General features: G+C 60.4%; 3 protein-coding genes across 4 annotated transcripts; 2 read left to right on the top strand and 1 right to left on the bottom strand.

The window, feature by feature from the left end:
- The first annotated feature begins 2,066 nt into the window (after window positions 1–2,066).
- PDIK1L (PDLIM1 interacting kinase 1 like) lies at window positions 2,067–9,303 on the top strand. Of its 2 annotated transcripts, XM_059488570.1 has the most exons (3): window positions 2,067–2,097; window positions 2,951–4,320; window positions 6,972–9,303. In XM_059488570.1, the coding sequence occupies exons 2-3, from the start codon at window positions 4,036–4,038 to the stop codon at window positions 7,701–7,703; spliced, it is 1,017 nt and encodes a 338-aa protein (XP_059344553.1). In that variant the 5' UTR covers window positions 2,067–2,097; window positions 2,951–4,035; the 3' UTR covers window positions 7,704–9,303. The 2 variants fall into 2 exon arrangements, with proteins under 2 accessions (XP_059344553.1, XP_059344552.1); XM_059488569.1 differs by lacking the exon at window positions 2,067–2,097 and having other exon boundaries at window positions 2,247–4,320.
- A 2,763-nt stretch (window positions 9,304–12,066) lies between these two features.
- FAM110D (family with sequence similarity 110 member D) lies at window positions 12,067–14,497 on the top strand. Its single transcript, XM_059488571.1, has 2 exons — window positions 12,067–12,158; window positions 12,978–14,497. The coding sequence occupies exon 2, from the start codon at window positions 13,362–13,364 to the stop codon at window positions 14,373–14,375; it is 1,014 nt and encodes a 337-aa protein (XP_059344554.1). The 5' UTR covers window positions 12,067–12,158; window positions 12,978–13,361; the 3' UTR covers window positions 14,376–14,497.
- Window positions 14,498–15,125: 628 nt separating this feature from the next.
- C25H1orf232 (chromosome 25 C1orf232 homolog) lies at window positions 15,126–16,147 on the bottom strand. Its single transcript, XM_059488581.1, has 4 exons — window positions 16,061–16,147; window positions 15,896–15,982; window positions 15,718–15,815; window positions 15,126–15,381 (listed from the first exon to the last, which is right to left on the bottom strand). The coding sequence occupies exons 1-4, from the start codon at window positions 16,145–16,147 to the stop codon at window positions 15,126–15,128; spliced, it is 528 nt and encodes a 175-aa protein (XP_059344564.1).
- Between the last annotated feature and the right edge of the window lie 522 nt (window positions 16,148–16,669).

The raw sequence follows: 16,669 nt of genomic DNA, 5'->3' as shown, positions 1-16,669 counted from the left end.
GGGACCCCAAACATCACCCTGGGGACACACACTGGCATTGGGGTAAACAGGGGCAGGCACGGCCCCAAAGGGACCCCCAAACATCACCCTGGGGACACACACTGGCATTGGGGTAAACAGGGGCAGGCACGGCCCCAAAGGGACCCCCAAACATCACCCTGGGGACACACACTGGCATTGGGGTAAACAGGGGCAGGCATCGAACCAAAGGGACCCCAAACATCACCCTGGGGACACACACTGGCATTGGGGTAAACAGGGGCAGGCATCGAACCAAAGGGACCCCCAAACATCACCCTGGGGACACGGGGGACATCGGGATAAACAGGGGCAGGCACGGCCCCAAAGGGACCCCAAACATCACCCTGGGGACACGGGGGGCACACACAGCCCCGGGGGCACCGGGACATGGTGGTGGTGGTGGTTCCAGAAATCTGTCAGAGCTGGCCCAGCTGCGGCAGGGCAGTTTGTACAGTTTGTCCCTTTGCCCACCCAAAACATGAACGACGTGATGTGCCAGCATCTCACCGTGGTTCCCTGAGTGCCAGGAGGGGAGAGGCAGCTCTGGGGGCACCCAGACCCACGCCTGGCACTGGCACAGGGCTGGGGGGGTTCCTCGATGAGCCCAGGCCCAGTGGGGGCTGCTCAGGCTGTGCCCCAGAGCCCTGGCACAGGGATGGCGCAGCCCTGGCACAGCCAGGCCACAGCCCTGGCACAGGGATGGCACAGCCCTGGCACAGCTGGCCTCGCTGCTGGGGCTCAAGAGCTGACCCAGAAACGGCCGTGGGGGCAAAGGGTGAGCAGAGCCCGGGCTGCCAGCAGCCCTGACACGGTGCCAGCTGGCTGGGCAGGGCCGGGGCTGGCCCCAGGGAGAGCTGGCAGCTGCACTGCCCTGGTAACCCTACCCCTGGCACAGGGGGCACCACGGGGGGACAGCGTGGGGCAGGGCGAGCAGCCTCTCAGCTGTTTCGGGGTGCACTGACCCTCCCTGTCCCCTCCAGGACAGTTCCTCAGCTGTTTTGGGCTCCTTCCTGGCTGGCTCACGTGTGCAGCGAGTGACTGTGCCCAGACCTGCGGGCACATCTTGCAAAATTGTTCCTGTCCGGGCACTTGGGGCTCTGCCAGCGAGGCCCTGGCAGCAAACGGGGCCGGCTGGGCTCAGACCCTGCCCGGACCCAGACACGATCCGGGTGACATTGATTAATTAATTGCTTCTGGACTCGGTTAAGGGGATTCACAGCAACGGAGGGGGTGTAATGCCCTAAGCAGCTTTCCCAACCCACAAGGGGCTCGTTGGCCCCTAATTGGCTTGGGACAGCTTAGGCAGCGCCCAGGGCATTAATCACCCCGGGATCCTTCCCAATTAACCCCGCAGAGCCCGCTGCAGGGGTGGATCTCCCTCTGCTTGGCTTCGCAGGGCTCTGAGCAGTCGGTGGCCTCTCCCAAAATGTCCCTGGGGTGGCTTTGCAATGGTTGGGGAGACAGCAGGACCTGTGCCAGGGCTCCTGGGCATGGGGGGCACTTCCAGCCCTGCAGCCTCAAGAGGAAAGGGAGCCATGGCACAGAACAGGGAACAGAACAGACCAGCTCTTGTGTCACTGTCACACCAAGCCAGAGCATAACCAAGGGTGACAGGGGCTGTATTGATTTTTTCTGGACGCCAAGCAGTAAATCATAGAGTCCCAGAACTGTTTGTTTTGGAAGGACCCCAGAGCTCATCCAGTGCCACCCCTGCCATGGCAGGGACACCTCCCACTGTCCCAGGTACTCCCAGCCTCGCTGTCCAGCCTGGCCGGGGCTCTGCCAGGGATCCAGGGGCAGCCACGGCTGCTCTGGCCACCCTGTGCCAGGGCCTCAGCACCCTGACAGGCACCAATCCCTTCCAAATTAATAAACAGAAATGTCAGTAATTAATAGATTAATAATGTAATTAAACATTACCCACGCGCTCGCCCCGCCCCCTGATCTGACCAATCACAGAGCGGCGTGCACGGAAGGGGCGTGACCATTTGTGTGGGCGTGGCCGCGCTGAGGAAGGCGGGCGGGCGCAGCGCAGCCCTAAGATGGCGGCCGGGCGGCGGCGGCGGCGGCGCTGAGGTAACGCGGCTGCTCCGGCCCGGCCCGGGGCCGGTCCTTATCCTCCCGGGCCCCCGGGGGTTGGAGCGGGCGGGATCCGCGCTGCAGGTTGCGTGGGGGCGGCCGGTATCCACTGCAACGGGCAGGGCCCGGCGGGCCGGCATCATCCCCCGCTGTGGGGCGAGCGGTGCGCCGGTGCTTCCCTTCCCAGGTGGGGGCCCGGTGCGGCCGCGCCGAGCGGGAGGGGTGCATTTATATTACCTACATTAATTACCTACATTCTCTATATATTTATATTATTCTAATAATATAAATTAAGCCGGCGGGCGGCGCTGCCCGGCCCGGTGTCCGCTCGGCCGGGCCGGCCCCGGGGCTCGGGGACAGCTCCCGGTACGGGGGACGGTGTGTGCCCGCTCGGAACCCGCTGTGCTGTGCTTGAGGAACGCGGTGTTTGCCGCTGGGAAATTACAAATTACAGCTCCTGCCCTTGCTGGCCCGTGGATCTCGGTGCCGATGGGAATTTACAGCTCCTGCCCGTGGATCTCGGTGCCCATAGGAAATTGCAGCTCCGGCCCTTGTTGTCCCTCGGTCTCGGTGCCGATGGGAATTTACAGCTCCTGCCCTTTTCGGCCCCTCGGATCTCGGTGTTCAGGCTCTGACCCGGAGCCCCAGCCCTGCTGCAGGTGCAGCCCCGGCCCTTCCCGCGTTCCTCACCCACGGCACATCTCGGTTCAAATCCTTACTGCAAATGCCCCTCGCACAGCTTTGCTGAAAGGTTAAAATATCGCTCTAGCGTTGCCTGAGACTGATGATACCTTTTTTCTCTCTCTTTTTCTTTTTTTTATTTTTTTTCAAAAAAAAAAAAAAAAAAAAGTTGCCTAAAGCAGTGGAAATACTTGAAATCTTCCTACTAATAACAGGCCGTTTCAATGTGGTCCTTATTGCCTGACATAAAGAGAATTACCTTTATCACTGGCTGTCTTAAAGCTGTTGTAGCTCTGATCTATCAGTGTGATTTTACTTATTTATTTACTTTTGGTTTTGCGTTTCATTCTGTTTGACCAGTGATCCTTGGCTAGTGAAGCTCTTATTTTTTTTTATTTTAATTTATTGCTGTCTCTAGTCAGTGTCCCGTTTTGGTTTGGCTGTGTGAAGCTGGTGCTGGTGTTTGGTTTGTAATCTTGTAGAGCAGCATGCAGGGAGGGTCATAAATCTGCAGCAGGGTTTGGTGGCTTTTTTTTTTTTTCCTCCTTTTTTTTGTGTGTGTCTCTTGTTTTACTTTCAGAGCAATAACTTAACTTTTGTCCTTGCTCTGTTGAGCAAAAGTGAAAGTTAGATGCTGGGTGCACACTTCTGCCATCAGTTATCCTTTTTAACCTTTCATAGCTGTAGATTCCTCGTGCAGAGGAGGCTTGGTGAGAAATCAGTCACCTCAAAAGATATATGGGGAGCGATTGAAGCTTTCTCTTCTCCGAGTAAAACAATTGTAACAGAAACGTTTGCTCCTGCAGCCACGTGCACAAAAAGGCAGTTTAATTGAGATTGCAGCCCGACCAGGGGTTCAGCTGGGACCTGCTGTGCTCTCCAGGCTGGATGGGGAGCATGCCAGCCTGCTGCCGTTCCTGCAGATGCTCACGGAGGACGCTGAGGCAGAGGAGCAGGAGCGCTCTCCAGAGCCCTGGCTCGGCGCCATCCCAGTCTAGGTTTGAATTGCTGCCGCCTTGAACACGCCGGGCTGTATTTGAAATCGTAACCAACAAAAAGATGTGATTTCGCTTCCACCTGGTCCGGGGCAGGCAGGTGCAGGTTTATGGAGGAGCTTCTGGAACGTTCTGAACCCCCGTTAACGGCGGGGCCTGGGCAGGCCAGCCCCTAGGGGGGGAAATACAGCCCGGCTCCTGTGCCTAAGCTTTAGCTGTGTGGGTTTCTCCCCCTTCCCCAGAACCTTTGCTCTTGAAGATGGTGAGTAGCCAGCCTAAGTACGATCTAATTCGGGAGGTTGGTCGTGGCAGTTATGGTGTGGTGTACGAAGCGCTCGTCAGGAGGACCTGTGCCCGCGTGGCCGTCAAAAAGATCCGGTGCCACGCTCCCGAGAACGTGGAACTGGCTCTGCGCGAGTTCTGGGCCCTTAGCAGTATCAAGAGCCAGCACCCCAACGTCATCCACCTGGAGGAGTGCATCTTGCAGAAAGATGGCATGGTGCAGAAGATGGCCCATGGCTCCAGCTCCTCCCTGTATCTGCAGGTACACGAGGCCGAGGGGACGGGGTGAGCTGGGGGGAAGGAGGTGGGACAGCTGAGGGTTTGAGCCGTGCTCAGCTAGGCCAGGGGATTGGCTGCATTGCTGACACCCAGAATGTAATAGAGGTTTGTAAAAGAACCTGAACAATCGCCTGGATCTTGGGTTCAAGGCTGGGGTCTCGTGGCTCCAGCTCCTCCCTGTACCTGCAGGTGCACGACGCCGAGGGGACGGGGTGAGGTGGGACAGCCCAGGGGTTTGAGCCGTGCTCAGCTAGGCCAGGGGGTTGTGTGCATTGCAGACACCCAGAATGTAATAGAGATCTTTAGAAAAAACTCGGCAAACACCTGGATCTTGGGTTTGAAGCTGTGCTGCTCTGAAAGACTCCAGAGTTTGTGTTTAATGCAAATCTGCAGTGATAACTTGAGGAAGCCAGGGCAGGTGCAGGCTGTGCAGTTCTTGGCAGCTGCAGGTTAAAGAGCACTCCTTCCTGGGAGAGCTTGGAGGAATTCCATCCTGGGTGCCTTGGAAGAGGAAATCAGTGTCTTGATTTATAGGAAGCCAGCGCTTAAAATTCTTTCAGAAACAAGCATCAATTGGTAGCACATCATGAGCTGGTTTTATTTTTTAATAAATATCTGTTTAAGTTAATCTCTTCAAAGAGTATAAATTAGGGAGTACATATCACTGTGGAAGTGTCCTTTTAAGTTTGAAGCTGTGTATGTTTGAAGAATAAGTAGCTCTGGAAAGACATTGAAAGACAAATCTAATTAATTCCCTCGTCAAGAAGCAGCCCCGAGTATAAATCAGCCCTGGGCAGAAATCAGCGTTCCTGGTTCAAGCAGCCACAGCCTGCTCAGTGTTTGCTGTGTTCTCCCCAGCCAGCTGTTCTTATTTCAGTGTTCATTGCCACCCTGCTGTCTCAGAACGGGGTCCCTGCCTGTGCCAGCTCCCCGTGGCCCGGGAGCTGCTCCTGACTTGTTCTCAGGGAAGGATTAGGCTGAAATAACAGGGGCAGGAGTCAGAGCCTCACCTTCCTGGTTCGCTGGAGCTGCAGGGAGGGCAGGTGTGCAGGAGGAGCTTTGAAGGCCCCGGGTGGAGCTGAAGGCGGGGAAGAGCCCGCAGCTCTGGCTGGGTTGGCGGTGCTGGGAGCAGCTGGCACAGGTGCCAACAGCACGGATTGTTTTGCTGCTGCAGGGAGGAGGGCAAAGGGCAGAGCTGAGCTGAGTGCCAGGGTCACTCTGGAGCAGGCAGAGCCCCTCTGCTGTCCCGGGGGTGGCACAGAGCTGAGCTGCTGCTGCTGCTGTGGGTGAGGAGCCTGGGCCGATCCTCAGTGACCCAAATCTGCAGAGTTGGAGTCCTCAGTCAGCCTTGTGTGCTGTGCTTTGCCACTGGCGCAGATGTGCGGGTGGATTTTGTTGTCTGAGCTCTCACGGTGTCTGCAAGTGCAGCTCCTGTGACTCTGTGTTGGTGCCTTCTTGGCAGGGGAGGCTCCCTGCTCTCCTGAGATACCTTAATCTCACAGTTCCTGACTACAAACCCTAAATAAGGCATTTCTTAGCTCTAAAATAGATTTACTGCTTAAAGAAGATAGCTGTAAATTACTACCATTTTTTCTCTTGAAAAGGTCACTTTTTAAAAGTATTTCAGAATGCCTGTCTAGATATTAACACACCCCTTCATTTTTGAAAGCCAGTTTGATTTAGCATCCATTGGTTTACTACTAACAGAAATAATTGCAGGACTTTCCTTCCAGAGCCACCTCAGAGGAGCTGAAGAGGCAAATGCAGTGATGTAAACAGGATTAGTAAAATGATTGCAGGTTTTACTTTGCTTTCTGTGTGGAGCAGCTGTAAGAACTGGCTGTTCCTGAAAATACCCTGTGGGTAATGATGGTGGGAAGGGTGTTCTGTGCTCAGCTGTGCCTGCAGATTAGTGTTCTCCTGAGTTCAGGATCCCGTGTTAACTTGCTGGAAGTCATGGATGTGTCAGGAATGGAGACAGGCTTTAAAAATCTCTCCTGGATAAATGCAGCTGTGTGGAGTTGCTTGTGAGACTTTGTTTATCCCGAAGAGCTGTTGGCAAAGTGGGTGGGACAGGCTTTGTCAGGGTGGGACGCTGTCCAGCTGGGACAGATGGGAGGGCAATGGCCACTGGTATCTCTAAAACCTCTGTTATCAGGGTCGAGCTCTGCTGCTGGGCAGGAGCCTGAGCTTGATACGCTCCACACCAGCGAAGATAAGGAGGCTGGCAAATATATTGTGATTTTGTTTTTTTCTCTCTTTTACATAAAAACATTTGCATCGTGTTTTCTTTGCCCCGTTGCAATACCTTGCTCTGGATTGTTGAGGGGAGGGTCAGCCAGAGTGGTCTGGGTTGGAAGGGATCCTAAACCCCATCTCATTCCCATGGGCAGGGACACCTTCCACTCTGCCAGGTGGCTCCAGCCTGGCCTTGGGCACTTCCAGGGCTCCAGGGGCAGGCACAGCCGCTCTGGGCACCCGTGCCCTCTGCAGCCCCACAGGGAGCAATTCCTGCTGTGTAACTAACCCAAATTTCCCCTCTCTGTGAAGATCCTGACTCCATGCGCTTTTCCATCAAACCCTTCCCTTCCCACCATCCCCAGGTACTCACATCCCCTCCTCTCCTCGCTGCAGCTCGTGGAGACCTCACTGAAAGGAGAAATAGCCTTTGACCCCCGAAGCGCTTACTACCTGTGGTTCGTGATGGATTTCTGCGACGGCGGCGACATGAACGAGTACCTGCTGTCGCGCAAGCCCAGCCGCAAGACCAACACCAGCTTCATGCTGCAGCTCAGCAGCGCCCTGGCCTTCCTGCACAAGAACCAGATCATCCACCGCGACCTCAAGCCCGACAACATCCTCATCTCGCAGGGCCGCGCGCCCGCCGAGCCCACGCTGAAGGTGGCGGATTTCGGCCTCAGCAAGGTGTGCTCGGCCGCGGGCCACAGCGCCGAGGAGCCCGTCAGCGTCAACAAGTGCTTCCTGTCCACCGCCTGCGGCACCGACTTCTACATGGCCCCCGAGGTGTGGGAGGGCCACTACACGGCCAAGGCCGACATCTTCGCCCTGGGCATCATCATCTGGGCCATGCTGGAGAGGATCACCTTCGTGGACACCGAGACCAAGAAGGAGCTGCTGGGCAGCTACGTGCGGCAGGGCGCGGCCATCGTGCCCGTGGGCGAGGCGCTGCTGGAGAACCCCAAGATGGAGCTGCTCATCCCCGTCAAGAAGAAGTCCATGAACGCCAGGATGAAGCAGCTGATCAAGGAGATGCTGGCGGCCAACCCGCAGGACCGGCCCGACGCCTTCGAGCTGGAGCTGCGGCTGGTCAACATCGCCTTCAGGGACAGCAGCTGGGACACGTGAGGGCGTCCTGCAGGGGTACTTGGCACCTCACTGCCGGAGATTGCCCACGGGAATGTGGAGTTGGCCGGTGTGAAATCCCTGCGGGTGTTGCTGGGGCCGCTGCGCTGGCACGGGCGTTTCGCAAGAGCCAACGCTACTTGGTTTCCAGCACTCTGTCATGGAGTGTCCCACACATTCCAGTTTCCTATGTCAGTATTAGGAACTCTCACGGAAAAAAAGGAGGAGAAATAGATTTGCATGCTGGCAGTGCAAATCTTGAGGCTTTGTAATGTAGTCTGTGTATATATTTATGTATATGAGTGACTGGGAGTGTGTGGCACTTAAGTTATTTGCTGTGGGTCTGGATGATTGGGGTCTGCTAGAAATCTGGGTGAAGGAAGCGAGTGAGAAAAACTCCTTCCTCCCCAGGCCTGAATGACTTTATTATTTATTTTTGTTACCTAATTTCAAAGACTTGACTTTGTAAACAAAAAAAGCAATGCAAGGGGATCAGCTGCTTTCAAAGTGCTAACATGGCTGGTCTTGGCACTTAGAGCTTAATGAGCTCATCACTGAGGGAGTCAAATTAGAAATGTACAGTCAGGTGCTGGCAGGGGGGCTGGCTCACTGATCAGTTGATTTTGCTTTTATTAATCAGTTAATTTGCCTTTTCTCACCTGGAAATGGCTGTAAGTATTTCCTTGTACAATTTGCTTTTTGAAGTCTGTTCCCTCTTAGTGTTGGGACAGCAGTTCTGGGCACTCAGTGTTCATTTTTTGAGTGCAGATAAATAGAATGTTATTCTTTGGTTTTCCAAAAGCAAAGGATTCTGATTCCACCCAACTTGTGAGGCTTTACAGGCCGCAGGTGGCTCTTACCTGGTGCTGTGTGAGCTGGTGCCTGTCCCCAGCTGGCCTTAGTTCATAATTCTTGTTGTTTCCTTTCACTTCATCCCCTTGGGAGTGATCCCCAGACAAACACACTTTGCTTGTGCCAACTCTGCCTCCCAGTTCTCCCATCTCAGCAGGGTGAGGAAAGGGGGTTTGTCATTCATGTTAAACTTGGGAGCTGTTTAACAGCAAAGGGGTGAGCATCCCCTCCCTTACCCAGCCAGAATAACAATTACAGAGCCAGAATCAGCACTGCTCCCCTCTGAGGTGCTCTGTGAACCACCCAGGTCCCCTCTGCCTGCAGGGCACAAATCAGGGGCTGGCACAGGGAAGTTTGGGGCTTTTGACTCCCAAAGTGTTTCTTTGCACTGATTGCCACTTTATAGGTTGGGGGTGCCTGAAATCCCTCTCATGGTGCTTCTCCTCGCTGTTGGGTGACACTGGTAGTCCTCGAGCTCTGTGTTCTCTTTGATTTTTTTGTTGTCTGAGGTCTTTTGTTTTGAGAAAATCAATCAAGTTGTTGTAGCAGCTGCGGGGTCGTTCCACCAGCGTGACACGAAGTCAAGACACTTTTCAGCACTTGGGAAAGATTTTTTTTTTGTTGTTTTTTCCATGTTTTTCCTTTAAAAACTGTAAAATATATTTTATGGAGAATTTATAATGAGGAAAATTATTGTGTAATTTATTAAGTTCATGACTGTTTTTGAAATAAAACCTTGAATTTCGATGAAGTTTTAGGAAGTGCTTTCAGTGCAGTGTCAGTGCTGCCCTCCAGGGACAGCCCTGAGAAACCTTGGGAGTGGAGCTGAGGAAACATCATTACTTATCCATGACAGGAAAGTGTGGCCCTCATTTGCATGCTTTAATTAGCAGCGCTCTGGACAGAGGGATCTGCAGGCTGGAAATGCCGTGAGTGAGTTTCTGTTGGAATTTCTTACACCCACAGCAGACCCGAGCCCAGCCCTGTGCCCTGTGGGTTCCTGTGCCAGGAATTCCCACCTGGCAGGAGCCTGGTGCTTGGGTCACTGCAGTTTGGGTTTAGGTTCATTTTTTTAGGAGTAGTAAAAGAGGAAAGTCCCACTTTTGGATTGGTTCTAAGAGTGGTGATTTTAAATAGAGGCACAAGCTGAATTCCTTCCCCACAAAATGAAGAATAGTAAACCTGAGATTATATAGACACACACACATATATGTATATATAATATATATTATATATATGCTTTACTTCAAATATATTTAGCCTGTAGGGAGGGTGTGGAAATCTGCAGGGAGATGCCCTGGTGCAGAAATGAGATATAATTAAAGCTCCTTGGGCTGGGAGAGCCCAGCCCCAGAGGTTCAGGCTCCAGCCTGCCCTTCCCCATTCCCAGGGTTGGGAGCTCACCCTGTTGGTGTTTTTGGTTTGTTTTGGTCCAACCAGAGCTCGGTTTTGGTTGGTTTTGGTCCAACCAGAGTTTCCCTGGGGCTCTGTGGGGGAGGAAGAGCCCTTGGGAGGTTGCTCGGCCACTCCCCTCCTTGGGGCACAGCCAGCCCGGTGTTTGGGGGCTTTGCCCTTTCTCACAGCCCCTGGGACGTCCCTGGCTCCGTGCTTCGGGTCCCTCCTGGTGCTGTGGGGACAGAAGGGCCCAGGGAGAGCCAGTGAGGAATTTAAACACCAGCCTCAGTGGTGTGGGTGGTGCTGCCAGGGTTCCCCTTTCCTGCCAAGGAAATTCCTGTGCTGCAGCCCAGGAAAGGCACAGGGATGTGCCCAGAATGCCACAAACCCCCCAGAGTGTCTGAGGGACGCGGGTGAGGTGGGAACACCAGCCTGAGCTGCTGCAGGTGCTGCTCGGGAGCTCTGGAAGGCCTCGGGGAAATCTGAAACCCCATTTCTAGGAGCAGGGAGGTGTCAAGTGACCGCTGCTGGAAGAGGAGCCCAGCCCGGGCTGTTCCCGTTCCTTCCAGAGGCTCCTTCGCCCGCAGGTTTGGCATGGAACCAAATGCAACCTGAAAACCCTTGCGGCAGTGCTGGGTTCAGGCTCCATCCTGACCCTGGGCTGGTTCCCTCAGCGCCGGCAGCTCCTCCTGTCCCTGTCCTGGCTGTCCCTGTGTCCCTGTGCCATGGCTTTGGAGCCTTTTGGGGTTGGAGCAGCCCCAGGAACTCCTCCTGTCCCTGTCCTGGCTGTCGCTGTGTCCCTGTGCCATGGCTTTGGAGCCTTTTGGGGTTGGAGCAGCCCCAGGAACTCGTCCTGTCCCTGTCCTGGCTGTCGCTGTGTCCCCAGCCCTGCTCTGCCACAGCTTTGGAGCCCTTTGGGGTTGAAGCAGCCCCAGGGCCGCTCCCGCCCCGACCTGCCCCAACACGCGGTGCCTGCTCGGCCGGGGCGCTGCTCTCGGGTTTATTTCGTGCCCGTTTGAACCCTGAGGTTTGAAACTCGTCGGACGAGCTCCCATCACCGCCCCGTCCCGAGGGAAGCCCGAGCCTCTCTGGCGTTCGCCTTTCCCGAGAGGGAATCCTGGGGCAGATCCCAGAGCTGCCGAGGGTTTCTCCATCACTGGCCTGGTCCTGTTCCCTGTCCTCCACCAGATTCGCTCCGGTGCAGCCTCACCGAGTGCTGCCGGCTGTGCTGCTCTCCAGGTTTATTACAGAGGTGATCTGTCCCTTCCTCGCTGTCACTGGGGTTTGTTTTTTCCAGCCTGCAGAGCTCAGAGCAGGCCTGGCCCCTCTCCCCCTGCCCAGGCCCCATCTCAGGCCCCGCTTTCCCGCACAGGACTCCTGGCCCCAGCCCCTTCCTGCCCCGCTGCCGTCGGCCGGGAAGGTGCCGGGCACAGCCCCAGGCCCCGTTCCCGGCAGCTCCTCAGGAAGGAACAGGGCTGGGGACGGAGAGCTGGGGGACAGAGCCCCCCTCATGCCGGGGTTTGTCCCCCTGAGCCCCTCATTCCTGTGAGCAGCCCGGCTGTGCCCCAGCTCTCCCCAAACCGGGGGTGCAGGGGCTGCGGCTCCCGGGGAGCTCCGGGGCTTTCTCTGGTTCCTCTCCGAGGGTCCTGGAGCCCAGCTCGGGGGGCACCGGGTCTTTCCTTCCTTCCTTCCCCCCCTGCTCCAGTGCCACGTTCGCAGCCCCCCGGGCTGGACCGGGCATGGAGGGGGCCGGGATTGTCCCTGTGGGAGCGCTCGGGAAGGGAAGAGGGCAGCGGTAAAAATAACGCTGGGCCAGCTCCAGCCCATTGTGGCTTCCTGCGATTTACAGCCCTTCCCGGGGGGAAGAGGCAGGAACGGGCGGCTCGGGGCCGGCTGTGACCCTTTCACCGCCACCGGAGAAGGTGCCAGAGTCCTTTCCTGGGGAGGGGATTTTGGAAGGAAGCGGAGGGGGGAGAGGAGCAGAGGTGAGCGTGAGCTGCGGGAGGAGAGGGGTTAATGCTGGCCAGGGTCAGCACGGGTGGGCTCCTGCCGCGGCGCTGGGCTGGCGCGGGTTAATGGGTGGCTCTTCCTCTTCCTCATCCTCTATATGAGGCTGCTCCCGGCTCTGTTTTGTGCAGGAGGGGAAGGAGCTGCGTGAGGCTGGAGCATCCCATCCCTGCATCCCATTCCTGCATCCCTGCGAGGGCTCAGGTGAGCGAGACACCTGCCTGGCACGGATCCTGGCACGGGTCCTGGCCGCGGGGCTGGGCTGGGGAGGGTGAGGGTCCCAACCCGGGAGCGCAGGGCCAGACACCCCGCGTGCCTCAGTTTCCCCGTGTATACCCAGACTGGGTGCGGTGTGGAGCCCGTGGGCTGCGTGTGGAGCTGCGTGGCCGAGGCTCGCTGGGCTGTTTGCTCCCGTGAGCTCTGCCCTGCCCGGCCCCGTGTCCCTGCTGTCACCGGGGCCGGTTCTGTGTCCCTGCTGTCCCCGGGGCTGTTTCTGTGTCCCTGCTGTCACCCAGGGCCGGTTCCGTGTCCCTGCTGTCCCCCGGGGCTGTTTCTGTGTCCCTGCTGTTCACCGGGACCGGTTCCGTGTCCCTGCTGTCACCCAGGGCCGGTTCCGTGTCCCTGCTGTCACCGGGGCCGGTTCTGTGTCCCTGCTGTCCCCCAGGCTGGCTCCGTGCCCTCCGCACACGGACAAAGGGGGAATCCTCCCTCCCAGCCCAGCCTGGCTGTTGGGGGGCACGGCTCGGGGACCCCCCAGCCCCGGGCAGCTCTCCTGAGCCCGGCTTTGTTCCGCCGCTCGGGAACACAAGGCGGGGGCCGGCCCCGGTATTTTTTCCTGTTGGAAGCCGCTCCTGGGATGCGGCCGGAGCCGGCGGATGCTCGGCGCTTCTCCCTTCCTGCCCGGGGCTGTTCCTGCCTGCAGTGCCAGGACTCAATGTCCGGGTGGCATTGAGGGGACCCTCAGCCCCATCCTCCTCACCGCTGCACCCTCGGGGCTGACCCTGATTCTCCTCTCTCCTCCAGGGCTGAATCCAGGAGCCGAACGAAGCTTCGGGAGCCTCCTGACACAGAGCGATCGGCAGCGATCAGGAGCGATCGGCAGAGACCATCAGTGATCAGCAGTGATCGGCAGAGACCATCAGCGATAAGCAGCGATCAGCAGAGACCATCAGTGATCAGCAGCGATCAGCAGCGATCAGCAGAGACCATCAGTGATCAGCAGCGATCAGCAGTGATCGGCAGAGACTATCAGCGATCAGCAGCGATCAGCAGCGATCAGCAGAGACCATCAGCGATCAGCAGCGATCAGCAGCGATCAGCAGAGACCATCAGTGATCAGCAGCGATCAGCAGAGACCATCAGTGATCAGCAGTGATCGGCAGCGATCAGCAGCGCCGTTCCGGGGCCATGGTGCCCTTGGGCAGCCCCACTCTCGCCGTGTGCGCCTCCAGCAACCTGCGGCTCATGGCCCCGGGGCGCGGCTCGCCGCTGGCCTGGCTGAACCGGGGCCCCGAGTGCCCGGGGGGCAGCGGGGGCCGCAGGGCCAGCGCCGTGGAGCGCCTGGAGGCCGACAAGGCCAAGTACGTGAAGTCGCAGCAGGTGATCAGCCGGCGGCAGGAGCCGGCGCTGCGCGGCTCCCCGCGCCTGTCCCCGCACGGGCGGCGCCGCCTGGCCCGGCAGCAGTGCGGGGAGCTGGGCCCGGAGCTGCCGTGCCCCCCGTCCCCCGTGTCCCGCCGCAGCGGCGGCCGCCGCCTGCTCAGGCCCGACTCGCTCATCATCTACCGCCAGAAACGGGACTGCCTGGGCGGCGACAAGGAGAACAGCGCCAAGGGCTCGGGGCTGGTGCGGCGCCTCTTCCAGGGACCCCTGAGAGCCACCCCGCCCAGCTCGCCCCCCGCCCGCAGCCCCCAGACCCCCATGCTGTGGGCGCCGGCCGAGAGGGAGGAGCGGACACCGGGAGGGGACGGCAGCGGGGACAGCGGCGGGGACAGCGGCGGGATCCCGCCCGTGCCCGTGCCCGTGCCCGTGCCCGTGCCCGTGCCCGTGCCCGTGCCCGTGCCCGTGCAGCAGCCGCCCGGTGCCCCCGGGAAGGAGCCGCTGGCTCTGCGCGTGTCGCTGCCGCTGTCGGAGCAGGAGCGCTTCTTCAACTACTGCGGGCTGGACCGGGCGCAGGTGGAGCTGCTGGGCCGGGAGCGCTTCGGGCCCGCGGGCTGGGACAGCGGCTCGGCCCGGGCCGGCTCCGGCGAGTCCGAGCCCGGCCGGGCCTCGGGGGGCAGCGAGGGGGACGCGGGGCCGGGCGAGGAGGAGCCGGACACCCGGGCGGGCTCGGCCGTGTCGGTGGTGGAGCGCAATGCCCGGGTCATCAAGTGGCTCTACGGCTGCCAGAGAGCCTGGGCGGCCGCCAGGGAATCCACGGTGTGAGCGGGGACGGCCCGGCCGGGACCGGGACACCCGCGGGGCTCCTGCTGCCTGCACCGGGCCCCGAGACCCGGCGGGATGTGGCCGAGGGGCTGGGGGCACCCATGGCCCCGGTGGCACTCCTGGCCCCGGCGGCACTCCTGGCCCCGGCGGCACTCCTGGCCCCGGTGGCACTCCTGGCCCCGGTGGCACTCCTGGCCCCGGTGCCGTGGGGATGCTGCGGGCTGGGAGAGCCGCCAGGTCCTCAGGCTGAGTGTGGTGGGGGCACCTGAGGGCAGGTGAGGAAGGGCCACCCCCGCTGCTGTCCCCCTGCTGTCCCCCACCTTCTCCCTGTCCCCAGCCCAGAGGGTGGCACAGGCCCGCAGCCCCCACTGACCACCCAAATCCTGCTCTGGCTGGGGGTGGGCAGAGCCCGAGCCCCCTCCCGTGGGCAGCGCCCACCCCTCAGCCCCCTCCTCCTCCCCAGAACAGGAGCTGCTGGGGCCAGAGCTGCCCTCAATAAATCTGTTTGGGGTTTTTTCTAGCCTGGCTTGTGTGAGTGGCTGTGGGGGGATGCCTCAGGGCTGGGGGGCCGTGGGGCTGTTGGGGGGTGAGGGAAGGAAACGCAGAGCTCAGGGAAAAAGGGAATTTTGGGGTCTTTGCGCAGCTGTGACACCCAAACCCAGGGTAGAGCCCTCGGGCACGGGCGGGCGCTGCCCACCAGCAGTGGGGACCGCAAATAACTTGTGGCGAGTCCTACTGCTGCCCCCTCCTCTAGTTGCCCTTGGGGGCGCCTTTATTGCGGATCTCGGCCAGTTTGCCGGCCAGGAAGCCCCAGTGGAAGGCGCCTTCCTCCGGCTCCCGCAGGTCGCTGCCGTCGTCACCCGGCGGCTCCCCCGGGCTCTCGTCGGGCTCCGGGGGCGGCCCCGCCTTGTCGGGCCCCGCCGCCTGCTGCCACTTGGTAGCGAAGAGATCCCAAAACCCGGGGGCCTTCTCGGTGTGGGGCGGCTCGGGCGGCTCGGCCAGAGGGCTGCGGGGAGGGAGCGGGGACGGGAACGTCGGGGCAGGGACCGGCACCTTCCCCCGGCCCACCGTGCCCCGTCCCTGCCCATCGGGGAGGGGGATGCAGGCCATGGGGTGGGGGCGATATGGGTGGGCTGGGCAGGTCCCGGAGGTCGGATCGGGTTCTGGGGTCGGATCGGGTTCTGGGGTGGGATCCGGGTTCTGGGGTCGGATCGGGGTTCTGGGGTGGGATCGGGGTTCTGGGGTCGGATCGGGTTCTGGGGTCGGATCGGGGTTCTGGGGTCGGATCGGGTTCTGGGGTCGGATCGGGGTTCTGGGGTCCCCCCAGCGCTCTGTAACTCACTGGTCCGGGCAGGGCTCCGGGCTCAGCAGCTGGTGCTCGTCCTCGCGGGCGAAGAGGGACGAAAGCGTCCGCCAGCCGCGGGCCCCGACCCCCTGCACCTGCGGGGGCAGCGCCGGGGTCACCGGGAGCTGCGGCCGCCGCTGTGCCCCCGCCCCGCCGCCCCCAGACCCCTCCTCACCTTCCGGGCCAGCTGGGACACGGGGCTGGCCCCCTCCTCCAGCAGCGCGGGGGGCTCGGCCGTCTCCATCAGCTCGGGGGGCTCTGCCTGCAATGAAGCCCCGGTGAGGGCAGGGAGGGGGTACAGGAAGGTTGGGCAGCCCCTTTTGGGGCCCCCCCACCGTACCTCGTCCTGCAGGGCCCCGTCGGGGCGCGGCGCCCCCAGGGTCTGCAGCACCTTGGCCTTGTAGAGCCGCCAGAAGCCCTGGGCCATGGCGAGGGGCTCGGCGGGGCCGCAGCCGGCGGAGCCGCGGGCAGCGGGGCGGGCCGGACGGGCGATCCGGTGGCTTCATTAAAGTTTCAGCGGCCGCTTGCTCCGCACAAAAGGAATCTGAGCCCGGGCCGAGCCGGGGGCAGCGCGGGGGCGGCTCCTCCGGTCACCCCCAAACCCCATCCCCAGCCCCCCGCCCCAGCCCCCCGGTGCCTCTCGCCCACCCGAGACCCCCGGGGCTGGGACGTGGTGCCCATGGTGCAGAGGGGGCGCTGGAGCTCCGCGCTCCCCCCGCCGCGGGTCCCCATCTATAATTGATCACGGGGGAAACACGATCGGTGCCGGGACACGGCGGGAGACGCTGAGCCCTGCCCCGCTCCTGGCAGCGGTGACCGGGGCAGGGTGGAGGACACGGGGGGACACGGCGGCAACGCGGGCACGGTGGCAGCGGGGCTGGGGGGCGCGGGGAGCGTCCCGGGACAGTCCCGGTACCGGGGACACGGGGCTGGGGGCGGGGTCTGACCG

Source organism: Ammospiza nelsoni, chromosome 25 (genome assembly GCF_027579445.1).
Source record: "Ammospiza nelsoni isolate bAmmNel1 chromosome 25, bAmmNel1.pri, whole genome shotgun sequence".
Classification (NCBI taxonomy): Eukaryota; Metazoa; Chordata; class Aves; order Passeriformes; family Passerellidae; genus Ammospiza; species Ammospiza nelsoni.
Note: the sequence above shows the minus strand (reverse complement) of the source record. Positions and strands in the feature narration are given on the sequence as shown.